Source organism: Rhinolophus ferrumequinum, chromosome 7 (assembly GCF_004115265.2).
Source record: "Rhinolophus ferrumequinum isolate MPI-CBG mRhiFer1 chromosome 7, mRhiFer1_v1.p, whole genome shotgun sequence".
In the NCBI taxonomy this organism is placed as follows: Eukaryota; Metazoa; Chordata; class Mammalia; order Chiroptera; family Rhinolophidae; genus Rhinolophus; species Rhinolophus ferrumequinum.
The window spans coordinates 92,648,314-92,675,433 of NC_046290.1; the positions used below are offsets into that span (position 1 = coordinate 92,648,314).

A 27,120-nucleotide genomic window follows, 5' to 3' on the forward strand; every position below is an offset into this window, starting at 1 on the left:
AAAAATATTTTTAACTCATATCACAGACAAGGGGTAAGGCTCCCTAATAATTTTAAAGAATTCCTCGAGAAAGATCAATCCCAATGGAAAAATTGAGCAAAATATTTGAACAGAGAATCTATTAAAAAAAAAAAAGGCCATCATAACATATGAAAATCTGCTTAACCTCATTCATAAGAAAAATGCAAATTACAACTCTACAGAGACATCATTTTTTTTAACTTAGAAAACGGGCAAAACCCCAAACTTTGATAATAAACTCTGTTGGCAAGGCTCTGAAGAACAGGTTTTCTCCCACATTGCTCATGCGAGTGCCCTGGTGTGACCCTGTGGGGACAACGTGGCAGCTTTTATCACACTTACAAATGCATATGCCTTTGATCCAGTAATTCCACTTCCGGGATTTTACTGTCTTTGCAAATGTGCAAATTGATCTACAGACTCACAGCAGCATCATTTGGGTTAAGGTTAGAAATATTTAGAGTTTAAAGTTAGAAATATTCCAAGTGCCCATCAAAGGGCCATGTTTAAACAAATACAGTACTTACGCTCACATAATGGAATCATGTAATAAAGAACGAGGGAGGTGTATTTGAACTGCTATGGAAGGATCGCCACGATATGTCATTAAGTCAGAAAAACAGCCTGGTCTGTAACAGTGTAGGTCATATGCCACTTTTTGTGTTTTAAAAAAGTATAAGAGCCTCTGTGTTTTTTGTACTGGCACAAAGAAGCTCTAGAAAGATTCGTAAAATACTAAGAACATTGGTGGTGAGTGGCAGGCCCCGGGGATGGGTGTTCCACTGCAGAGTTTACGTTTGGGATTGTAACCATGTGAATGCAGTACCCTGTCATCAAGTTAAATACTTAAATAAATGAAAACAAACAGATAAAACTGTGGCTGTGCCATGATCACAGCCATGTGGGCTGCATATATGCTCGCAGACAGAGCCTGGCGTGGGAGGGAGGAGACGGGACGGCATCCTGAGTGAGGGCAGTCCATTCTTATAGTTTGGTTTGTTCAAGAAGGAAACATTCAAACACAAAGTGAACTGTCCCAGCAACAATAGAGCAGCTTTGGGGCTTTGGTTAGACGAAAATGCACATGTAGGGGGCTGGGCCCAGGTTCCCACCCACCCTCTCCTGTCCAGTGCAGTTGACCTGCTGGGGTCCCCTCGGTGTCCACCAGGCCAAGACTCGCTTAGAAGAGCACAGAGAAAAAACTCACCGTCTTCTTCATCTTTTCCACGAAGCTGCTGTCCTTGACAGAGGAGGCCCTAAAAACAAAAGTGTCCGATGACATGGGATGAGTGTGGCAGCATCGAGGCATTTCAGCTCAGCCCCGCGCCTCCCCAGGGACCACACCAGCAGCTGCCTCGGGGCCAGTGCCAGGCCTCGCCCCCTCCCCCTACAGTCAACCCAAAGCCTCTCAAGATACCAACAACGTAGCAGAGCCAGGCCCCCTACCCCCGGAAAGACGGATAGACGAGAACAAAACAATCAAGGGCTCCCTCCCCATCCGTCAACACCCACAGCCAACGGTCCCCACAGCCTTCTCTCACCTCCAATCCCTGCCTCACACAGCGCCCGGGTCTCCTGAACACAGGTTTGACCACACCGCTGCCTGTTCCACTCGCCTACCCTCATGGCTCCCATGCCCCACAGCACAGGGGTACACAAGTCCCTTCAGATTCTGTGCCCAGCCTCACCTGACTCCCTCCATTACGGCTCAGAATCCCGTCAAGCCATTGCTTCCACCCACAGTGCCCTCACCCCACTTGCTCATCCACAGACCCCGGTTCCCCCCCCAAGGCTCCCCTGGATTCCTCCCCATCCCTGAGGTGAGGCCACAGTTCTTTGTTCCCTGCTGTCATCCTGGTACTTTCTAGGGCCCTGAACTGGGCCCCATCTCCTCCAGGAAGCTCCCACTCACCCTGCCACCTCCCCTGCCAGACCGCAGCCAACAGCAGGGTCTCGGGGTGGCCAGAGGGCGCCAGATCCTCACACAAAAGCTTATGATACGGACTGGCTGCGGGATGTGCAGGCAGGTGCTGAGTATTCCCACATTTTTTCCAAAGTTAGATGAAGGCTGGCCTCCTTTCCATTCATGCCATTTATTTACTTAGCAAATCCTTTTCACAGAGTGGCCAAGACTATCCCCATTTCTGAATTAGAAAGGTCCAGGCAAGGAGCTACATTTTTCATCAAACACAATGGACCATAGATAAGATCAGAGCAGGGCCGAAAGGGATTCGATGAGGTATGAAGACACCCAAAGTCGACTGTCTGGGTGGGGTGGGCTGGGATCAGAAGTGGGCAGCCTCGGGGAGGGTGCAGAGCCTCCATCTTTCCTCTCCCCACGTCAGGGCTCCCCGGAGGCCGTCTAGAGCTCAGTGGCTCCCTTTTGCCTTCAGCCTGCCAGCCAGGAGTCCATGCCGGTCAGGCAGGCTGGCCAGGGGGCAAGGATGCAATCGGAGATGGCCAAGCACTTTGAGACCTAGGCGACATGTTGGCGATATGGGGTCTCGGGGAGGGTAACGAGATCACATCCAGAAAGCCCCTGCCACAAAACAGGCCCCTCCCCACCCCCCATACTGGGGAACCTGAACGCCCGTTTTACAGACGAGTTGACATAAGCCTGATGGCAGGACTTGTGCCTGGTTCCCTGGCCAGTCAGTTGCCAGGCAGGGACAATCCCAGCCTGACTCCGAGATCCCTGCTCTTTCCCTTACATCCTCCTTCAAGTGGGAAAGTGTACTAAAAAGTGGGATGCCCCCGGGTGTGTGCACACACAAGTCACAACTGCATAAAAATGATATCCCTCAGGGCTAGAGGCCTGGGGTCCAGGGAAAAAGTTACGTAAGGGAAAGTGTCTTTTAAGGATGCCTCTGAGAAGCTGTTTAGACACGTAGTTGTAAACATAGAGATAGAAGTTTCACGTGTAAGCCCCTGCTGGGTTTTTCCTAGATTAGTCGGTCCAGGACTTTTAGGACCTACTAACCTATTTTAGCACGAAATAGTAGGCTATTTTCTGGGCCTAGTGTTAAATAATATTACACGTGGAGCCCCATGGGAGGCAAGGCCCAGTGCCTGACTCGGCCACTCCAGCTTCTCTCCTCTGTCCCGAAGGCACTGTCAGTGCAGCGGCCCCATGAGGGGCAAGAGGGCGGCAGCTGGGGGCCGGCTGCCCAGGTTTCCCTGCCCCGCGATGGCCGCCCCCTGCCTCCCCCTTACTCTAGTGTCCCCAGGGCAGGCCCATCCTGACACGAGCAGGGCCAGGCCAAGAGCACGTGTGGAGGCCCTCAGGCCCGCCCGGTTCTCTTCCCACTCCCAGCTCCAAGTCACACATACTCCGAAGGGGTCTTGTGTCTGCACATCTTGATGCCCAGCCACCAACAGCCACGTCTTACTCCCCGCCCTACATTATGCGTGGCCTGAACGAGAACGTACACTTGAACACTAAATGTCTGTCTGCACTAATGACAGGCTGGGCAAGGCTCACTCTTCGGTGAAGAAAGTGAGGAGCACAGCGGTGTGACCCCGACCCCTGGGTTCCTTTTGAATTCTGAGTCACAAGAATATATTACCTACCAAATATAAATCAAGCGTAAATTTAAACTGATGGTGAAGAAAACTATCAGCAACCTAGACAAACGTTTCTGATAAAGTATTATGAGAAAAAGGCAGAAACAAAACTAAATGCAATTTCCATTTATATGAGATGTGCAGACCAGGCAAATCCATAGAGACAGAAGGTAGATGAGGGGTGCTGGGGGTGGGGGACCAGCTTGCTAATAATGGGACAGCGTCTCCCTTTAGGGTGATGAAAACGTTTTGAATTAGATCGTGAGGATGGTTGTACAACAATGTGATTATATTAAACGCAAGATTGAACACTTTAAAATGGTTAAAATGGTGCATTTTAAGGGGTATGAATTTTACCTTAATTAAAAAACAAGAACACACTAAATGCATTTGTTTGACACCTAAAAGGGGCTGGGCTTGAGGTTTTGGAATATTTACTTATATGGAACACATCTTTCGCCACTTCTCAACCACACCCGGTCATGGTGTATGGAGGCAGAAGCTCTGGTAGAAATTCTGGTAGACATTTAGAATAATGCAGAGCCAGGCAAAAAGATAAGCTATGGCTGTGCCACCAAGGTCGTAAACACAGCTTCCCTCACACTCAACCTCTTCCAGGGTATCCTGTATGATTGATGGGAGGAAAACGAGAAACTGTGCCCTTAAAAAAAGAGTGCACACTATTAATTATTCGTAGAAAAAGGACCTGAAGAGAAATACATCTTGAGAGACAACATGGAAGGGTGAGGATAAAGGATGAATGAGATGGTTTCCAGAATGTTCCCAAGTTTTGTTTTTCACATTTTTATAATTCAAAATACATTTTATAGTGAAAAAGAGGGGGTAATTCCAATGTCTAATGAAAGCAGAGAGGTTGCACACGTTACAGCCGTATGCCAGACACTGCTCACCATTCAACAGGGCAGCGCAGGTCATGACTGCAGGGGAAAAGCAGGTGACAAACAATATGGGTGACACAATCCCCTTGTTTAAAAAGAAAGAAGAATACACACTAACACGTTCAAAGTTCTCTCCTAGGGGAGCAATTATGAGTCCTCCCCCTCCTCTTTATTTTTGCTAATTTCTATTCCCAACTCCCCCACCCTTCTTTTCTATAATGAACATGTAATGCTTTTGTAAAAGGAAAATGAAAGTTACATTTGATGTTAAGAAATGTTGAGCATGGATATAGACTGATTCTGAAGGCTCTAACGAGGACAGTTAGACTAGCTAGGCGCAAGTAGAGACCCATATCAGAGAAGACATTCTAGGTAAGGGAATGGAGGCCACCGGTTCGGAATGCATCTCACACCATGGCCCAGCCCCACCTCCCGAACTCCACCTTCCAAATGCTCTAGACCACACGGACGACTCAGTTCTCTTGGCTCCTCTCTGCCTTTGGATACACTGCTGCCTTCACCGAGAATATCTGTCCACTAACCTTTCCCCCAAACTCCTCCCTGTACTTCAGACAGAACGTATGATTTCCTCATTGGAGTAACATTCCCTGCTCTGCAGACGGAAAGGTTATTTGTCACCATCTTTGGTACATCACACACCTCCATCCAGGCACTTAATTCAATGTATTCTCATTGCTCAATCTGAGATCTGGCTTTACTAATTTGGGGGGAGATACCCATGTGTCTCTTTGCCACCGGCACAGTGCCCAGTACTCACCATGTTTTATCGGCTTCTTGGGCCGATGAGTCCTCTGCCCAGCAGAAGGTTGGAGGAGGTGGTCTGAGAAGGCCTTTGGAGGGTTCCCCTACCCACTCAAGGGCCGAAAAGCCAACGACTGTCCCGTCTGAAAGGACAGAGGCTTCTACAGAAGCTACACCTCGAAGAAGGTGGATTTGAAGACTTGCTGAAGAAAGGGACAAGTGGCACCCCTTTGCCCAGTGAGTGCAGGGCTGCTCTTCCACCTACAGGTTATGTGTGCCAGCCTGGGTGGGGAGGGCACTGTGCCAGCACCACAGGCATGAGACTAAACCACAGGCATGAGACTGAACAAGGCCGCCTCTACCTTCCAAGGGCCAATCACCAAGTTGGGAAAGACAGGCCCCAAGGAGAATCATGGCAGGACGGGAGGGGCTGCATATCAGGAGCAGACAAGTCATGGCCTCTCAAGGCCTCAGATTCCTCTCATTGAAAACACTGCCTCGTGGCTTCTGCAGCCCCCAGCGCCTTGCCCAGCCCCTGGAACTTGGTTAACTGTCAGGGATAAAGAGGGTGTTCTGTAGAAGGAGGCTGTTTGGGTCACTCTGTGATTCCCACGGCCCGGCAGCACCAGGTGGCTGGTGCTAAGACCCAGTGATGGGCTCGGCTGGCGCAGGCCACAGGGCTTCAGAGGGAGCAGGCACTATGGCTAGAGAAACCAGGAAGGGTGTCTCAGAAGGGCTGCGCTCTGTTCTCAGAGACAAAAAGGCTCCCGAGAGAGAAAGCCATGGGAACTGGCGGCTGAGAGGCTCCCGGGTGAGGCCCACACATGTGGGGAGGGGCCCGGGGAGCAGGGCCGCAGTGTGGCCTCTTGATGCAGTTGCACAGGGCTGGAATTGCAGGCTGGCGGCTCTGGAAGTGGAGAGGGAAGCCCTCCAGGCACATCTGGCTAGAAAGTCAGAGGCGGGCAGGATGGCTACCCGGCCGTCCCCGGAGGAAGGGTTCTCCCAAGAGGCACGAACACTTCTGAAGGCCAGCTCTGACCCCTTCACTAGCTTCAACCCCCAGGGAAAGGAAGAACACTCCCCCCGTCTCCAGGATGGCTTCCAGAGATCCTGGGCAGACCAAGGTCCACGAGGGGAAAGGGAAACGCGAGGCGGCTGAGGAAGACCTCGTGCCTCTAGCCACTGGCCCGACAGCGCACTTTCCTGCTATCCCTACTAGTTACACCTAGCCTGCTGGGGCGCAGCAAAACCTGGCTCCCCACTGCTGCTCACCCGCGTGGGTCCACACCTGAGTGCCCTCAACTGGCTTTACCCCCCGACAGCTTCACACCGGAATTTGCACATTGAACCTGATCTTTCACAGGCAGAGGAGTTGGTGACTGGGGCCTTCCTGGTTTCCAGTCCAAATCCCGTCCTTTGGAAACAGGGACATGCAGCCTGCAAATCCAGGACCAGAAGGGCCAGCAGTGCCCCTGCCCAGCCAAGCTCCCCCAACCCCGCCAGAGATGCCCTCAGCTCTGCTGGTTAACGCTACACAGCACCCTCTTCGTTCGTGCTGCAGGGTGTTCCTGACCAGGAAGAAGTTCCATCCACACTCGAGTGTAAGTGTCAGGTGTCCCCCGGCCAGAGGGGCATCGACACAGTTTGTTGCCGCGGACACTGTCTGGAACTGACCTTCTCAGGGTGGGCTCGTCCGGTGGAGCTGAGTACGTGCACCCCATGGTTTCTCACTCCCAACTCCAGGACTTAAGGAAGAAAGCAGGTTGCAGTGCTCTCCTGGAACTGGGCCGGGAGCCAGCAGCTAGGAGGTCGGGTCCTATCCATCCTCGACACAGCGCTGGCAGGGCCCAAACCCTGCAAGTGCTCCTGGGCACCCCAAAGTCCTCTCAGAATCTCAGCCCAGGCCCTGCGTGCATCCGTCCCCATGAGCCTGAGAACACTGCAACATCTGGAGATTCCAGCAGGGAGGAACCAGGACTCCAGACTGAAACCTCCCGTGATCCCCTGCGTTTGGGCACACACCCCTCCTTCTTCGGTATGGACCGAGGGAAGGAGAAAACCTTCCCAACCCCAACTCGGGTCTCCTTGGAAACTGTTTATATCAAAGCCCTTTCTCTCCACATCCTCCCCCTTTCCTATTTGAAAAAAAATAAATAAAAGGAAGTCATGGAGGCTGAATAAAGCTCTTCTGAACACCAGAAGGCAGTTGTGCAGGTTGCTATGGCAGGGCCGTCTCTCCATAAAGGGAGCTGCATTGATCCCGCGGCCAGGGTGCCTCAGGGTCACATGAAATTAGATCCGGTTCATGTCTTCCTCCCTGCAAAGGAACTATGGGCAACAGAGCCTGACACTAGTCGGCCCGTCACCTGGGAGCTCCCTGTGTGCTGTGAGACCAGCACATCTTACCCTCCCGTTGTGCAGCAGGGGTACGCTGGCAAGGTGGTCACTGTTTGCTGCTGAGATTTCGTTTTAAGGCGCGCCCATCAAAGAACCCAAGTACAAGCCGCCCATCTCAGAGGCCGCATCTGGTCCAAGCTCCCCGCCCAGAGACCATGCGGCTCTGGAATGGAGCACAAAAGGTTTCAATTAGGGCTCTCCACTCCTAAATTGGGAGCAGGAGTCTCCCTGGATCAGGCTTCAGAAGCCAACTGCAGCCTGCTGTGAGGGGAAGACGAAAGGGAGGGTGGACAAAAGCACTGAGTCACTTGGACAGAGATGAACCAAGACGTCCCAGTGTGATTCATTTTGTTTCCCATCCCAGGCAGCACTCAGAAAGATTTCTGAAAACCGCAGCTCAGATTTAATCTTCTGCACAGCAGAAATCGTTTCTTCTGGGACTTTTCCTGCCCTTGGTGACACACGGGACGGCTGCTTTGAATGGCTCCCCTCTGGAGCCCAGTGTGTGGTGGCAAGTTCTCCACCCGCCAGGGTAGCAGGCCCCCACTGTCAGAGAGGGAAGGAGAGCCGACACACAGGTGACAGCCCTGGAGCTGTGGGGCAGGCGGGCGGCACAGGATCAGCTCTGACTCTGAAGCCTCCACCACGGGAAAGACAGTTCCACCAGCAGGCCCCGATTTCTCTATCGTGGGCAACACAGTCCCGAACCCTGGGGCAAAAAGATGATGGTACGGGAGCTGCTTTTGGTGAAAACAGAGTGGTTGGCTAGTGCTTAAGTAAACAACAGCAGCTGTCTCTACTGATGGAGTGAAGAACGGAAACCAGCAGTGATGGACGAGCAGAGTGAAGGCGCTTCCTGTGACCACAGGCCTTTGGCAGGTGGGAGGTTAAAGCAGGTGTGGGAGGCCACAAGGCAAAGACAAAAGATGGGAACGGGAACTACTACTGACTGTGTGCTGACTGCATGCCAGCTAGTATTCAAGGAGCTTTATATTTTATTTCATTGAATCCTCCCCAGCCTGTGAAGTGGGCAAGGATTTCTATCCCCATTGGGAACCCAGGAGAGGGAGGCTCGGGGGTGAAGCAGTAACTCAACTCCAGGCCTGTGAAAGTTCATGGCCGCTCCCACTGAGCACAGCTGTGCCTCCCTGTCCCACAAGTCCCAGGTGTGTCCCCAGGCATGTTCAGAAATCATACTTCACCGTCCTTCCCAGGGATCGTAGGTCCCTGTCATGTGGGGTGCTCTCAGGCTCAAGTGGGCTGCTATTTCCCTCATAGACGCCACCCCCCACCCAAATAGCCTTCGACATGTACCCACCAACAGGCAGGCAGACTGGGATCCCTCACCCTGCTGTGCCCCTCTGGTCTCTCTCCTGAGCCCGAGACCACTGGGCAGTGACTGGCCTGTCACGTGTTAGGCAGGTGACTGCTATTGTGCAGGAGAGCAAAGGGAGAGACTGAGGTCCAAGGAACTGCTGGGCTATTTAGCTCTGCCAACACCACCCCAATCTCATCGGGGGACAGGGCAGAGGGAAGGCAGACAAAGTTCCTGAGGGCCAGGTGGCAGCAGAAAGCCCAGGCCTGTGCTTGCAGGGCCAGAGTAAATATCCTGAGCCCATCTCCTTGCCATTTGCACTGACGGGAGCTTTTCAGGCATGGTCCACTCTCCACGTCCACAGGGGCCTTCTCCTAGTGCTTTTCTCTTTGTAAAACTCATCTGTGTTACTATTTTCATGTTTGGCAGAGCCAAGGACCTCTCTATAGAGAGGGTGACCCTGAGCTGGATGTGGAAAGAACTCTAGCTCACTTTTCACATGTCAGCACTCAAAAGATAAAGACGGATAGAAACGTAGCCAGCAGCCCTGACTCCTGGCATTCCTGGCCTTTCTGTCCAGAGCAAGTCCCCAAATAAAGATCACGTAGGAAAACAAGCTCTTTTGAGGCTTTTCAGAAGCCACCCCCAGTGGGATGCAATCAGCAAAATCCAGACTGTGGGAAACTCCGTGAAATAAATGATCTGGTTTCTTCAAAAATGCTTCCAGGAAAAAACGGGGATGGAGGGAAAGCCCATGCTGTAGCTACATAATTCCATTTGCATGACATTTGGGGAAAAGCAAAACTACAGGGACCAAAATACGATCAGTGGTTGCCCAGATGGAGGGGGGTGAGGGAGTTTTTGGGATGATGGAATATTCTATATCTTGGTTGTAACAGTGGTTACACAACCACATACATCTGATGGGACTCATAAAACTTTATACTTACACAGTGAATTTTACTTAATTTTTCCTAAAAGGTGAATTTTATTGCATGTAAATTATACCTCAATGTACCTGACCCCCAAGAGAGCCTTATAAGATTTATTAATGAAGTGTAATGTATGGGTCTTGTTTAGATCCTGAATTTTTAAAAAACGGTTTAAAAAATTTTATCAGTCCACAGGGAACTATGAACAAATGCTGATTGTATATCTGACGATAATGACGCTTACTGCTGACTTTCAGGACTAGGGCATTAAGTTATGTTTAACAAGGGCAGTCCTTGAATTTTAGAGGACTGAAATATTTTCATATTTCCACATAATTTCACAGGAAATATTTCCAGCTTTCTGTGAAATCATATGATTGCTTTATTCATAATTCCTACAAATTATATGATTAGTTATACAATTATATGACTGCTTGAAGAGAATCCAGGTGCAGTGGGGAGAGAGAAGGAGGTAAGATTGGTGAGGAGAGGATAAGTGTTAAAACTGGGTGATGAGTGCATGAGTTCACTCTTCTATGCTCTATGCTTTGGTGTTTGTTTGAAATATTCCATAATAAGCTTTGTTTTCCTCTAAAGCGCTCTGACATCAGAAATGTGGCAGAGGTGGGAGGGTGGCGGATGGGGCACAGGGCAGTGAACCAGCAGGGGGCACAGCCGCCAGGCAGCTGGGGGCGGAGGCTGTGGAGCAGGCCCCATCTGGAAATATGGCCCTTCAGCCGCAGCCACGGCTGGCAGGCACCACGGTGGGCTCGACGTGGCCAGATCCTCTGACTTTTGTTCAAAAGAAGCTGTAAGTTTAGGTTTTATGTGAAATTGCCAGCCTTTCATTTAAAAATTTAAAAATACTGAGTAAGCCTGTGGACCAGTTTGCCCAAGAGGCAGCCACATACACAAGTTTACTATTTACTAATTCAACAGCCATTCTCTGCGTATCTTCACTCTCACTAGGCCCTGAGCCCAGCCAGGGGCCCACACAGGAATGGGGTGCTATCTTTGTACCATGAGAAACAGAAATAGAAACAGCTGCCCATCCAATGAGATGGGTGGCTCCACACAGAGCTCCACATGCGTGAGGCAAAGTCTGCGGGGGCACAGAGGGGCTCCCCGGAGCTTCAGACTCCTGTGGGGACCGTCACTGTCCCAGGCCCCTTCGATCAGGAGCTGCCTGGCATGGAATGAGGGACTGGGAGTGCATATGAAACAGCCACTTTTATTATTATTAAGAGAAATTGTTGCTTGTAAGTGCTCCTCTTTAAGTCATTAACTGCTATTAAAAACAATTCAAAAGACCTCCCCGGGGGGGAAAGTCATGTTTGTGGATTAAAAGGCTCAATATTGTAAGATGTCAATTTATAGATTCAATCCAATCCCAACTAAAATCCCAGCAGCTTTTTTTTTGTTTGTCTGTTTAGTTTTGGTAGACACTGACAAGCTGATTCTAAAAGTTATAGGGATCCAAAAAAGCCAAGAGAATATTAGAAGAACAAAGCTGGAGGACATAGCCACCAGATATCAAGTCAAGAGTGACTGTCAGATCCTAGAAACTAGAACACTGAGGTTTTGGTGAAAGGATAAAGGACAGATCAATAGAACAGAAGAGTCTAGAAACGTACCCCCACATATACAGTCACGTGATTGACATCAACAGTGACACTGAAGAGCAGTCGGAAAAGCATCAGTAAGTGGTGCAGGGTCGAGTGAATACCCATAAAATTAAAAAATTTAAAAAATTTTTTAAAGTCTTTCACACAATTCACCAAGTCAATTTCAGCTGGATGGCAGAGCTAGTTTAAAAGCTACTATAAAAGAACATCTTCATGACCTCAAGATAAGTAAAGACCTCTTAAACTGGACACAAAGATGTTAACCATGAAATGAAGGTTAAGGGCAACAAAAGGTTGGCAAATTGGACTAAGTTTAAGTCAAGAACTTCTGATCATCAAAAACACTATTAAGAGAGTAAAAAGGCAAGTGACAGAAGGGAGATGATATTTGCAATACATTACTCTAACAAAGGACTTGTATCTGATATCAAATAGAAAAAATAGGCAACCTCTTGAATAGACAGACCTTCCTTCACAAAGGAAGATAAATGGCCAATAAATACATTAACAGGTCACTGGTCATCAGAGAAACGCTGCCAACAGCCCTCTCCACGTGTCCCCCATGCTGCCCGCAGGGGCCCTTGTGAAGCCTGGGTGTGGCCATGTCAGTGGGGTACAGAGCACTGTCCAATCCGGCTCCGGCCTGCTTTCCCACGCCCTGGACCCGCCCTACCCTAAACACACACCCTGGTGACCTCACCAAACCGCGCACTGCCGCCCCAACACATCCCAGGGTCCTTCTCCTCCGGGCCTCAGGTCCACCACCACAGCCTGTCAAACCCCGCTCCTCTTAAAGACTCAACTCAAAAGCCCCCTCCTGTCGAAAGCCTTCCACAACCCCATGTCAGAGCCTGACCCTGCCTCTTGCTCTTCACACGCGCGTCTTCCAGCGTAACCCACTCCAGATGAACCTATTCTCATGACTGCCCATCCTTCCCATGGGATCGGAGGGCAGGGTCTGTTTTATTGATCCGTCTGTCACAAGGGCTTGGCACAGTCTCGTATAACTGTTTGCCTGACTGCTGGATCCCAGGACGCTAGCCAGGATTGGATATCACCACGTGCCCACACTGCCCCTTTTACCAGAGGCTGGGCAGCTTCATGTGCTTCCCCTGCATTCCTGCCAGCACTACAGTCCCACATTGTTGCTCTTGAACCAGAAGTCTGCCCGAGAGGAGGGTTAGGGCAAAGTCTACTCTGGCTGAGGTATTAAACCCTCTCCCATCCCCACCCTGGAGGGCAAAGACTGTCTCAGGTACACTCCTGGACTGAGGCTGATTCTGGCTCAGAGAGAAACTCCAGGCTCCAGAAGAGTCCACAGGTGGTGTCTCTGTCAGCCACTCACGGACAGTGGCAGCAGAGGGCATCTGGGTTCCTGAGGTTCTGAAAGCTAAATCCAGACTGGTGGTGAGGGCCCTGGGGGCCAGCATAGCTGGGGAGATTCATCTGCGCACACAGGCCTCCTCCTGGATGCCCTGTACCCAGAAGTCCAGGGTTGGTGCGACTACAGATATGTGTCCTGTGCTTCCATGCTATTCAAAGTGCTTGCTGGTCAGACACAGTTGGTCCTATTTGTTTGATTTTAAAAAATATCCATGCCCAAAGGTTTGGACACAGCATCCGAGGTGGCTAAGGCCTAAAAGACCTTAAAACACCAACTAGAAGCTACCAGAAATCGTGGTGAGAATTCCTGACATAGCCCTGGGCCATGCACAGTCCCCACACGAAGCCCCATCACACCCCACTGACCTGGTGGGTAAGACAAGCTCTGTGCTATGCAGGAAATCACCTGTGCTCACTGAACGTCTGTGGTCAGCGACAACGAGGCAGGATTTATAACGCGAGGTCCAGACTTGTGGCCCAGCTGTATCAGCTAAATGGCCTCTCTGAGTCTCAGTTTTCTCATCTTTAAAATGGGATAGTAACATCTAAGAGACTGAAGGCAGCATGGCAAAGTGGGGAAAACGCAGGGTGCGAAGTTTGCAGATCTGGGTTCAAAAGTCAACTCTGCTACTTCTACGTTAGGTGGCCTTGAGCCAACTCCTCCATCAAAGCGCTTCAGTCTCCTCGTCTGAAAAATGGAATTATAATGCCTTCCTTGAATGTCTCCTGTAAGACTGGAGAAGGTATTAACAAGAAGGAAAAAATAAGGAGACATACCACTTGAGGGCACGCATCAGGCCCTGCGCCAAGAGTTCTACAACGGCTTGCCATTTAATTTTTACAACCCTATGACATAAGTACTATTATTATCTCTGATTTACAGTTGAGGGCGTGGACTTCAAAAGATTAAGTAACAGCAAACGTGACATGGCTCCCATGTGGTAGAGTCGGGATTCAAGCCTTAGTCACCCAGCGGGAAGGTCCAGGACTTAACCCCTGCACTGTAAACACTTCCCTGTACAGTGTTCCCATAAAACCCCCGGCCACAGCAGGTAGTCAACATGATGTAATGAAGGACGGGAAAGGATTTCTGCAGGGTAGGACACCACACACTTAAGGTTAACATTTTAAGCTTATGAAGAGGGAAATACAGTTTCAGCATCCTGGCAGAGAGAAACAATTAGAATCTACCCGACACAAGTGCTCCCACAGTTTAGGAGTTTTATTTCAAGTCGATTTTGCAAGACCAGAGAAGTGGTGGGGAGAACGGAGGCTCCGTGCACTCCCGTGGCACATTCATACTCCTCACTCGTGGTGGGAGTGGGGTGGAGGGACACCTCCAGTTTACAGACGAGGAAATGCAGGGCCACTCACTGTAAGCTGGGACCTGGACACCAGTCCCCTTATCTTAACCACCACGTTTTTTCCCACCAAAAATACTTTGCTACACCAGGAATGCACCTGTTATCGGCGCCAGCTCACCTGCCCAGCTCCCATTCTTCTTCAGGCCCTCTGACAGCAAAAGTCCTCTCAGGCTCGGGTACGGCACCACTTTCTAGAACCTTCACAACCCCCCCCAACACACACACACAGCACATCTTCATCCCTCTGCCAGGGGGAATTCCTTCTTTCTTAGAATTCCAGAAGCCCGTGGCTTCCCTGCCAGCCAGCTCGCCGATGAGTGATGAGGCCGCCCACCCTGCCTAGCGCACACTTCTGTCGCAGAGGCCCAGATTAGGTAATGCACATGAAAGCACTTCATACACCATTTTTAAGAAGCACATTTCAACATCCTGACTTCTCAGCTTCTTTAACATAAATGCTACCTCTATTCCTGCAGCACCTAGTGCTTGTTGCAAAACACATTCTGACACAAACATTAAGCAGCTACCATGGAGCAATGCTAGGTGATGTCATAAATATCACCTCGTTTAATACTTGCAAGAGCTCCGTGAGATTGGGGTCATTGCCTCCATTTAGCAGATGAGGAAAACGAAGCAGAGCGAGGTTAAGGGTCTTGCCCAGGATCTACTCAGCACGAGAGAGCAAGCTTGATAAACATGAGGACTTCATCTATTTTATTCATGGCTATCTGGGACTTAGTAGGGCCTCTGCAAAAACTTGCTGAGTGTTCTAAACTGTAAAACGAATGCCCTGTCAATGGTACAGCAGGTCCCCCAATAATGTTGTTTCATTATAATATTAACGAGATGCCCTAGGAACTTGACTTTTGTTTACATCAATTAGCCTATGGTAAAATTGGTTTTGTTATCCTATCGTCTTGTACATACTATACAAGAATTGTACTCCCTGAATATCTGCTTTCAAGTCCAAGAACTATAATTTTTCTGGGAGAGAAAACTGTTACCAGAGAGCTCCTTGTTCAGGGCGCCCTGCAGGGCAGAGCTGTGCCCTGGGGTTCTCCCAGCACAGGGCCTGGCCTCATAGGTCCCACTCAAACCTCCCTGCAACGTGACCGGGTTGCAGCCATGACACAGAACTCAGTAATGAGGAGACAGTGGTGTGGTCACTTAGTCACACCTCCACCACCATTTTTTCATATCTAAAAATCCTCTGAACTCTCACATCCTTAATATTTGTATTTAAACTAAGTTACCTTTTAAGTTAAACTTTCTTAAAAGGAAGGTTTATGGAAGGGTAAAAAAATCAACAAAATAAAAACAGTGCTAGTAAAGTCAAGCTGGATACTGTCTGGAAACATGTATCTGGTTTTAATCTTCTTTCGGGCACAGAGCTCCTAAAACCCTTGGAAATTCCTAAGTGATAAGAGAGATAAAGGAGTCTTCTGTTATTCAAAACAAGCCACTTTCTATCACGCTGGAGTTCAAGTTATTGAAGTAACTTTGGAAAGCCCCTAAGGATGGGGCCAATAGCCAAGGGAACCAACACTGTGGTTACAGGGTTGGAACTTACAGCCCCATCCTTGATCTCCAGGCAGGGGAGAGGGGCTGGAGGTTGAATTAATCCCCAATGCCCAGCGAGTCAATCAATCGTGCCCAAATAATGAAGCCTCCATAACAACCCCAAAGGATGGGGCTTGCAGAGCCTCAGGGCTGCTAACAGGTGAAGGTGCTGGAGAGTGGGGTTCCTACCCTTGCCCAATGAATCTCTTCCATCTGGCTGTTCCTGAGTTGTATCTGTAACCGACTGAAATGCTCCAGCCTGCATTTCTCCCATGGCCTTCGACTAACAGCTCCTGGGACAGGTATATTAGTTACCTAGAGGAATTCTGCTTCAGGCTTGAGGATTTTGCAAAAACAGCCCCTTGTCCAAAGGTACCTCTCCTGAAGAGCTGGTAAATTATGTACAAAATAATGACTGTTTAGCAAAGATTTACAGGAGCCTCAAGACCCTGATTCAGATCAGTGGCGGTCAATGGATCCACTGGGGAGACTTAGACTCACTCTCCCTTGTTTCCCAGTCTGCACCGAGCTTTCTCCAGGCCTCACCCACCTCTTGCCCCACCCTTTCTCCCTGCCCTTGACATAAAAGAGGACCGAATTTGGGGCGCTTTTAATGTAAGCATGACATATACTTTTAAGGATTTAGCAACCTAGCGTGGTTTACTGAATTACAGTTTATTTTGTAGTTCATTTTTTTCCCCTCTTCTTTGTTTCTCCCCCTCACTGTCCAATTTAATTGCTGTGTTTTTCCAAGGCTACATGCATACCTCCTTAATCTAATTAATCAGAACACTAACTTGCAAGAAACTGAGTCAGCACTCTGGACACTGGCAACCAGGCTGCAATTCTGGACTGCGATTTTTTTGTCAGATGACATATGAATCAACCGTAAGACCGGGTTCGAGATAACCATCACGGAACATACCGGACCCCAGGAGATGTTCTCCCGAACAAGTAACAAGACTAACTCCCCCTTTCCTTTGTTCTGCTTCTTCTTGTGAGCCTATAAAACCTCCTGCCATTCTAGGAACAGGAAGATGGCCTCTGGACAGGAGTCCGCCACCCTCCTGAATATCAGCATTTTGAATAAACCTGCTTTTCTTTCCACCATCCTTATCTCTCCATTAGATTACTGGCTTGTGAGCGGCAGGCAACCAGACCTTCACCCGGTAACACTAAGATGGATTTGCGGAAGCGTTAAAGCTTCCCATCTTCTCGAGCTAGTTAGTGCCTTCTTGATCAATAAACCTTTCCTTTTTCCAAACTCTGATGTTTTGAGTTTTGGCCCCTTGAAGTGTTGGGCACATAAATCTTGAACCGGTAACAAATGGTAACACCAGCCATAGCCCGGAGCTGGTGTCCAGAGGTAGATGGATACTGGGTGCGTACCCCCTGTGAGTCTTGAGCACCTGTCAGAGCCGCTTTGCTTGGGGGCTCAGGAGGGACACCCCAGTGGGGGCTGGTCTCTCTGGCACACAACACAATTGGAGTAAAGAAACATCTTTGGACTTCAGTTAGCTGTCTGTGAGTCGAGTTGTTTTGGAATGGACAGCAGAGAATCCTTCCTCTCAGTCTGGGTGCTCCGTCCTCAGAACAAGGCCATTTGCATTTTGGGAGGCCTCCACCTGAGGGAAGGAATTCTTCCTCTCTATCCTGGCTTTCTCTTTCTCCCTTTCTCTCTCTCCAGAGATATTTGCATTTCTGTCTAAAAAAGGAAGGACTGCTGGGAATTTACCCATGTTGCACCTGTGAGCCAACAGGCTCAATTTAGAAGGAGGTAAGTCACCCCATGTGTACGACCAACCACCAACTGGGAACTTCCTCCTTCGTTTAGGCTTTTTCTATGGGAAAAGCCAATTTGTTTTGCATTTGTTTGAGGTAACTTGTTGGGAGGGGGAAAAGTTGTAGGACTTGTACCTGATTTGTGAACCGTTTGTTTGTATTTGTTTATTTAGCTCTTTGAAATAGAAATTTGTAACTTGTCTGGTGTACCTGAGGCTTGGTTAGGAGAACACTCCATTTATTGTCTTGTGTATCATTTATGTGTGGATCTGAGGCTTCTTCCTCCCTTATTGATTGGAAAGTAAGAAAGGACACGGTGCCTGAAGCTGGTCCCCTACTCCTTATCCTTTTTGTCTCCAGACGTGGTAACTGCTCTTTTGTGCTCAGTCTTCATCCTGGCACAGTCTTCCTCTGGGAGGATCTGTCACTTTAAATTCAGGCGATCTGAAGCCGCTTTTTTTTTTTTTTAACTCTCTGAGCCTTCCAACTTTCTCAGTCCTCTCAGAGAAAATGGAATGCATCCTTTGACTATAGATTAATTCTTAAAGGGCTTTAAAGGAATTTCTATAGCAGGCAAAGCTTTGGTCATCTGAGCAAATTACCTCTGAGTTTTAGATTGTACCTGGGACACAAAAGCTAGCAGTTCAGAATGAAAGCTATGCGATCTCTATGTTAATATGTTCTAGAGATGGCATATTTCTACCACTAAATGGTACTGCTAATTTGTGGCAATAAACTGGCTTCAACAAACACGTGCTTATATGAGAATTCTCAAACATATAACTAGCCTTACGACTTTTGAATTTGCTATTAAGCTTCTTGGATCTTACAGATGCTGATGCAGATGTTAGGTTAATTAACAAGAGACTTTTCAAACAGACAGAAGGAAAAATCAACCGATTTCCCAACAAGGTGGAAAATTTTTAAAAGTTTCTGAGGTTATGAGAATTAGTATATCTGAACAGGTGTTAAAGGATTTAATAACTGATCAGAAATTTAGCAAAATTGGAGGCTGATTTTTCAAAGTCTGAGTGGAAATAAAAAAAGGGAAGGGAGGTCGCAGCATCCCCCCCAAGACCTTCCTGCTGGCTAATCAGAAAGTAAACACAGCTACTACTGCCTGTGGCTGAGGTGACTGAAGGAGAAAAAGGAGAGAAAACTTTTAAAAACACAAGCTGCTAGTCTCACAGGCCAGACCCTCGCCCGCTTCCATTTCCCAGCCTCCTTCAAAATTGTCAAGGGCCAAATGAAAAATCTTGTTTTCTCTACACTTATTGATAATTCTGTTTATGTGTATGATCTCTGTTTGTAATATCTGTGTTTTATATATGGCATGGTGTGTTTTTTTTTTACTCCAGAAGGTAGTACTAGTTTATAATATGTGATTAGCTTGAAGGAATTAAGAGCTTATATAAATAAGGATATATAATAGAAACTAACCCAAATGCTTTTCAGGATCATATGATCTAGGAAAATATTTGATATTAAAGCTGGTTTAGGTTTGGTTTGATTAAATAGACATGTTTTTTAGAGTTAACATTAAATATGGTATTTTTGTTTTATGTGAGTTTACAAAAAAATAAGCTCTTGTTATCATTGTTATGAAATTTGTCAAGAAAATAGCTTGGGTATTAATTGACTGAAATCTCATAGAGTTATTAAGAACTAATAAATAGATGTAATTAAAAGGTTGATGGAACATTTTAGGAATAATTATTATACGACATGAGGTGTGGAAAAAAATAGTCAGTGTCTAAAAAAAATCATTACAGTAAAAGACACATTGCCATTAATCCCCCTCAAAATACTCCCCCTCGCTTCAGACACTCTTATCCCATCGTTCTTGCCACTTTCTGAAGCAGTTCTGGAAGTCCTCTTTTGTGAGTGTCTTTAGTTGTGCTGTCATGGCGGCTTCGATGTCCTGAATCGATTCAAAATATTTACCTTTCGTGGTAATTTTGACTTTGGGAAAGAGCCTGAAGTCGTACGGTGCCAGATCCGGTGAATGAGGTAGATGAGGACACACAGTAATGTTTTTAATTTAACAGAGATTGTCGTACCAGAAGCAATATGTGACACGGAGTCTTTCCCGTTGTGATCACAAAATGCGGTGAATGCTGCTGCTGAATGCCATCCCACAGAAAGGCAGGATCTTCAATAAGGGAAGCAGCACGTCTAACCTTAGTAACAGTGTGTGACAAGTTTCAACCTGTTCTGTGCAGTCAGTCAGGTGTGAGCTACGGTTGAGGGAAGGTGTGTTTTAAAGTGTGTGGTAAATCATCCTCCATCATGACAACATTCTGTGTCACACATCACTTCTGGTATATGGCAATTTCTGTCAAATAAAAACATTATGGTGTGTCCTTATCCACCTTATTCACTAGATCTGGCACCATGAGACTTCTGGCTCTTCCCCAAAGTCAAAATGATTCAGGACATCGAGGCAGCCATGAGAACACAACTAAAGACACCCATGAAAGAGGACTTCCAGAACTGCTTCAGAAAGTGGTAAGAACGATGGGATAAATGTGTTCGCAGCAGGGGGAAGTATTTTGAGGGGGATTAATGGCAATGTGTCTTTTACTGTAATAAATTTTTTATTTAAACATTCACACTTTGATCACAACTCATATATATATATATATATATACACACATACACACACACACACATATACTGGGGTGCCAAAAAAATGTATACACATGATTTATAGTCATCTTTTGTTATCAGTATATATTGAGTATTGCAATTTTAATACAGTTTGTTCCTTTCTTAAAATGTGTATACTTTTGGCACCCTCTGTATACACACACACACACACACACACACACACACACACACACACACATATTGTTAAGACAGGGGGATTGTAATGGAGGCACTAAATCTTCTATTTTGAGATTTGGATCTCTGGTATAATTTGATTTAACAAGTGTAACTTAGCTTGGGACTTTCTGAAAGCTTTCTTTTCTTTCTTTGCTTCTTAATGATTCTGCTTTCTATACCTTTACTATGCAGACCAGTTTCAATGTTTCTATTTACATTGGTCTACTGCTGGCCCTGTGACTTGGGAGAGGTTTTGTGTCTGTATGGGATCCACTCCTAGTAGCTCCAACTTAAATCTAAATAACATATGCAAAGGTTGGAATAACCGGTTTAACTGTACTTTCCCCCCATTCCAATGGACAAAGCAAAACTCAATAGAAAATTCCATTACAGGCCAAAGCAACTTACATCCTGGTTAGAAAATATAAAACGAGTCGAGAGGCAGTGATTTGCAGTAGTTTCCAGCAGACTCTGCCAGCCAATCCTTCTCTTACTTTAATAAATCTTCCTTCTATATGTCTACCTGTCTCATGAATTCCTTCAGGGCCCAAGCGAGCAGACACCATATTGTTTTATTCTGATACTTTAGAAAGTATGTTTCAAGGTAACTTGTTTTCTTTTTTTTTTTCTTAGAGCAGTTTGATAAATCTTACCATTGTAAGCAGTATTGAAACACTTATATTTTTCTTCCTACCTGATCCATCCAGAAATTTGGAGACTGAATAAGTATTATTATTTTCATGGCAATATGGTTGTTTGCATAAATTCAATAGGAATCTGTTCTCTCTATGATAGGACACAATTGGAAACTCTTGATAAGGCTGGAATATCATGTTTGAAAGAGACATGCACAGACTCTGGCTATCACCAGAAAGCTTTAAGGAATTATGAGTGACTTTGGAAGCCAATAAAAGCCCCTTGGATAAACAGCCTGGGACTTTGCTTCCATGTTTCAAGGCAGTCTTTCTGGTAAGGAACAAAGGTTGCTTTCCTGGGAGATGGCAAAGGAAGAACCTCCAGACATTTTCAGGGACCTCAAGAACCTGAGAAATACACCCAAATCTAAAGGTAGTGCAAGTGAAGTCTAATGGCAGGATGTGGCTTGGCTTCTTAGCCCTGAGAGGCTAACTGAAGTTCAATCTGGAGATTCCTTATGAAATTCCAGCAAAGCAGATTTAAAGGAACTTGTACAAGTATGATCAATTGCTATTCTTGTTGTACTTATGCAAATAACAGACCAACTTTATTGAAACTAGACTATGCAATGAAATTAGTCTTCATTTGCCTATCTTTGATAAAAATGAGGGTGACTTTAGAGAAAAAAATTGCTTCAATAGAAACCATAATGCGCAATTGTGGATATTAGACTCTAGTTCAGTTAATTATCTTTAGTTTTATTTTTCACCTGTGAACTGAATTTTTCTACTGAAAGTATTTGGATGCAACCCTCTCAACTAGTGTTTCTTTTCCTTCCGTCCTTTGTCTTGGAATTATTGAGAACTAAAACTGTTTTTGTTTTGTTTTGTTTTGTTTTCCCTTGCAATTGCAGACTGCAGCTAGATGACATGATGTAAACTTCAGAGAAATCATCAGCCGTGTCTCAGTGACTGGTGCTGTGTAAGCCACACAGAAGGTCTGCCTGAGCACATGATGACATCAGAGAGATTCAGAGTTCAGACCAGGAGAATCTATCAGATTGTCACACTGCCTGCCTTCATTACTTTTTATTCTGTGTCTCATAGTAGGTTCCTGTCCTACCGCTTCTACCGTTGCTGTGATCTCTGCTTTTAAATTGAATACCCAGATTACCCCCTCCAAGGCTCAGGGACCATCAGAAGTGGGCGTGTGACACTGTAAGAGCCGGATAAGAGGGGCACGATGGGCAGACAAATCTGAATCCTTCTTACAAGTCATTCCTCCCTCCTGTAAAGCCTGGAACCCAGTTGCCCTATTTCCCTCAAGACTGAGGGATAAACAAAAAGGGAGAATTGTAACAGTGAAATGCTCTAGCCTGCATTTGTCCCATGACCCTCAGGCTAACAGCTCCTGCTACAGGTATGCTAATTAATTAGAGGAATGCTGCTTCAGGCTTGAGTATTTTGCAAAAACAGCCCCTAGTCAGGATTAGAAAGCACAGTCGGTAATCACAAGATTGCCATGGGGGTACGAAAGTCAATTTGGGGAATGTAATAAATAATGTTGTAAAGATTTTGTAGGGTATCCGATGGACACTTGTCGCATTAGGGAGACCACCTCAGGGATGATGTAGATGCCTGATCACTGCACCCTACACCTGAAGCTGAAGCTGAACAATAATGAATTTCAACTACAATTTTATATATATAATAGTTACAAGAAGTGGAGTACAGCATTAGGAAGAGAGACAGTAGAAATGTAATGGCTGTATGCGATGTCAGAAGGGTAGCGGATAGGGGGAGGGGGTTGTCACTGTGTGAGGGATATAAATGATAAATGTCTAACTAGTACATTGTTTTGTGCACCTGAAACTAATAAAAAAAAGTTAAAGAAAACAAAACAAAACAAAAAAACAGCCCTTAGTCAGACGGCCGCTCCTGAAGAGCTGGAAGAGTCTGACCGAGCTTCAAGGAGACTTCACAGCCCCTTGCACCCCTGTGGGCACCTACTACCGTCTCCAGTCCCCGCCCACCTCTGGCCCCGCCCCTCCTCCCTTCACCTGACGTCAGACAACTGAATTTGGGGCGCCCCTAAAATGGATTTGCAGAAGCATTCAAGTCCCCTGTCTTCTCAAGCTGGTGCCTTCTCGATCAATAAAACTTCCCTTATTCCACACTCTGACATTTTGAGTTTTGGCCCTTTGAAGGGTCGGGCACATGGACCTTGAACGAGTAACTTCTCCTTTCATCATAAACCTGTAACCTAGTAAGTCAACTCTTTTCCTGAGTTCTGTGGGCCACTCTAGCAAATTAATGAAACCTGAAAAGGAGGTTTGGGAACCTCTGATTTTTATAGCTGGTTGGTTGGTTAGAAGCATAGACGACAACCTGGACTTGAGACGGGCATCGGAGGGGACGGGGAGTCTCATGGGATTGAGCCCTTAACCTGGGGGATCTGACTGATGCTAATCCCAGGCAGGTGGTGTCACGAGAGTTGGAGAATTGCGTGCTGTGGGGAAAACTTCCTCCACACCTGCTCACAGAAGTATTGGGAGTGGAGGAAAAAAAGAGTTTTCCTCTTATACTGTCGCTGCCCAAAGCTCTAAGCTTGAGGTGGCTCTCTTCATGTAAAAAAATTAGCAAGTGGTAGGTAAAAAGGACATATCCATACCAAACTGCAATTCTCTCCTTGTAAGTAATGAAGAGGATTGAAAGGAAATTGCAAAAGAAGTAATTGCCTTGCTCTATGGTCCTGTGCAAACAGCAGCTCTAAGATCCCATCTGTTTACAAAATGGAAAGGTCACACAGGGGTCTGGAGTAAAATAAAAACAGTGCCAGCTCTAGCTCTGCTTGGGTGGATGACCGCGGCTAGTGCCTTTCACGTCCCCGAATCTCAGGTTATCTGATCTGTAAAATGGTGCCTTCCACTCTGTATAGTCCCTGTGAAGTCCCTGTATAGTCCCTATAGTTCAAGTAAGACAGACATAAGAGGACCTTGCAAACTCTAAAGTGCTGTGTAAATATAAGGTAGATTTGAAGCACCGTCTGTCTACTTGTAAGGCAAAAGCCAAGACTGGACCCCAAATGCTGCAAGGAACCTGTGTCTCTCTCAGCTGGCTCAATCCTGACAGAGGCCTAAGTACAGAATGCTTCTTGCATCAATGGAGACTTCCAAGCATTCTAGAATGCTGAGAAAGAGGGAACCCAAGCAGTTCACTTACGTTGGCTGAATTTTGGTGAACTCGGGGATTTCGTCTTTTTTCTTTCTGAAGAGGAACCAGTAGGTTAGGAGACCCACGATGAGTGAAAACAGAATTATGTCCGGCATGCTGAAAAGAGACACTTCTTCAGCTATCGTCTCAGACGTGGTGGTGCTGGTGTCTATGTTGGAATCCTCCATGTTGATCAAGAAACTGTCGGGAGAGAAAAATGACAGACTTCAGCAGGGAAGGGCAGGGTCCACCTAAGGCCTGCTGGGGAGGCCCCTCCCTGAAAGCTTCAGCCTGGGCCTCATGCCCCAAGGGCTGAAGGAATAGGCTAAGCACCAGGGCAGAAGCTTCCTTCTCAGCAAGGCCCCCGCCAGGACACGGATGTAGCCCTGAATAGCAACTAAAACAGCAAGTGGCCCTCATGGGCCCAGCCCAGCCCAGCCCAGGGTGTACCTTAGGTGTAGGCTCCAGCTGGAGCTAGGACTGGGCCCCCTGCAAACGGAGAACAGAAGCCACAGACTCGGGACCACCAAGCATCCTCCAGCCACATAAGACACAGCAGAGGGGCTGGTTCCACATGAGAGAGGTGACCACTTCACCACAAACCCTTTCCCCAAATGTGCGGCAGGCTGGGGTTGCCCCAAACTCTACACATTCAGGTCTTCAGGACAGGCTCTTGGATGGCTCCTGGGGAATAACCTCTGAGCCCTTGGAATATGATGCCTAGTGAGAATGTCTTTGTATATGCAGACAGTTTCTGCCAGCAATGTCATTCAGGGTGAATGCTTGGGACTCTAAATCACATATCAGCCTGGCCTCTGGGGTGCTGGAGACTAAGTAAGCTTAGAGACACTGGTGCTCCACGCCTGTAAGGCTGACTCTTGAAAACAACCCAGGACACCAGGCTCAAGCGAGCTTCCTCGCTGGTGGTACTTCACATGTACTGTCACACGTGGTTGCTGGGAGAATTAAATACTGTCCATGTGACTCCAGGACAACTGGAAGCTACAAAGACAGATTTCCTGGTTTCTCCTGGACTACACCCTATGGAGCCTTTTCCTATGCGGATTTTAGTCTGTACCCTTCTGCCGTAATAAACCACAACTGGGAATGAACAGCTTTTTTGAGTTCTGTGAGTCCTGGTGAATCACCGAACCCGAGGGTGGTCTTGGTTCACACCAACCTAGTTAGATCCCTTGAAAGATGTTCAACTGGCTCTTCTACCTTTGAAACCTGGCAGGTAGGTAGATCTGATATAAGTCAACAAAGGCCAAAGAAAAAGTACATGCAACCCCAGAAGTCCACTTCTGTCACTGAGCAATGAGGCTGGGCTCAGCTCTGGAACTGCACCATTCCATTTTGCTGGTAATCACTGCTCTTACCAAAGGGGCTGCTTTCGCCACACCCGTGACTCCCAGACAGGCAGGAACGCCTGTCATATCTCGGCAACTCAGGCAATAGGAGACTGCCTCATATCTGACCTCTGTTAGCTGACACCGCCTCTAGGAAAGCACAGGGCCCTCCGGAGGAGTTAGAGCGCCCGAGCGTCTGCCGGCTCCTGGCATCAGCCCTCTGGGGAATGGGCCATTCAGAAAGGGCCATCCAACTTCATTCTTTGCTTTCTCATTAATCTGAGGGGCTGTCTAATGGCTGAGTTCCTGAGATAAACTCAGCTTCTTCCTTTTGATAGCTTACATTACAGGCCAAACCTAACTCCAGTGTCCACAGAGAGTACTGTTTACATTTAAGTATTAACTTATAAACACATTTAATATTTACCCAGTGTTAGTCATGTATTTCTCTCCAACCTTGTTAGTCGTCTGTCACGCCCACAAGCCTTCTGTCAAGCTCTCACAAAGCCATGGAGAGAGAGGACCTGCTGGGATGGATTCATGGACTCTGGAAGGACCGCAAACAGGAGGCAGCAGACACTCAAAGCCCTGCCGGAACCAGCTGGGGGTTCTGGCCAGAACTAACGTGCTGACATGGGAAAGCCCGTAGCTGGCATCCCTCAAAGGGCAGCAGTCAGTGGACATCCGCTCCGTCCCCCCACCTTCCAACTCAGGTCACCCTGTCCCCTTACTTTACCAAGGGGGGAGCTAATGCACACAAAGCTAAAAGACTGTTTGTTGACACATACAGTCAAGTTGACTGTGAACTCCAGAGAAAGCTCCTTCCTGGTGGGTGGTTTCTGGGCGATGGTGTGATGCAGGGCAAGGGAGACTGGTAGGCGCTCACACAACTCCACTCATTTAATATGTTTGGTTCACGCCACCCAGACCACTGCAATAGACTCCTAATAGGCCTTCCTCCTCGCAGCAGCCAGAGGGATCCTTTGAAAAAGTAAGTCAGGTCACGTCACCTCCCTAATCAAAACCCTCAATGGCTTCATACTTAGTACAAAACCTAGAGTCCTTATCTGGCCCATCAGCCCATAAGATCTAGCCCCTGGATGCCACTCCCACTGTGTTTCTCACTGCTCTGCCCTTTCCTCACGCTCACCAGTCACACTAGCCTCAGGGCCTTTGCACACGTTAACATGTTGCCCAGGGCTCTCTTCTTCGCTTCCTTCAGGTCTCCAGATGTCACCATCTCAGAGATTCTGCCTGACTAGCTATCTGGTCACTCTCCCTTCTCTTGCCCCTCACACGCTGACCACTACCTGACATACATTTTTCCCCCTCTGGCCATCTCCCTAACTACGGGTCAGCCCACAAAGGCAGGGACTTCACTTTGTTCACACCCTGGCAGATAATGAGCCCCTAGTACCAACTTGTGGCTAAATGAGCACAGGATTCTAGAGTAGCTGGATTAGCAAAGCGTGGCACACAGATTATGGACTGGT

General features: G+C 47.5%; 1 protein-coding gene across 3 annotated transcripts in view; it reads right to left on the reverse strand.

Annotated features, from left to right (window-relative positions):
* Positions 1-27,120, reverse strand: part of LOC117024666 (NADPH--cytochrome P450 reductase) — a 62,762-nt gene that overhangs the window by 10,911 nt on the left and 24,731 nt on the right. For 2 of the 3 annotated variants that reach the window (XM_033110054.1, XM_033110052.1), the window contains exons 2-3: positions 24,288-24,479; positions 1,229-1,277 (exon numbers count right to left, since the gene is read on the reverse strand). In XM_033110054.1, the coding sequence (XP_032965945.1) occupies positions 1,229-1,277; positions 24,288-24,466 (228 nt within the window). In that variant the 5' untranslated portion in view covers positions 24,467-24,479. Of the gene's footprint in view, positions 1-1,228; positions 1,278-24,287; positions 24,480-26,054; positions 26,084-27,120 lie in introns of those variants that run through there. The other variant, XM_033110053.1, reaches the window with a different exon arrangement.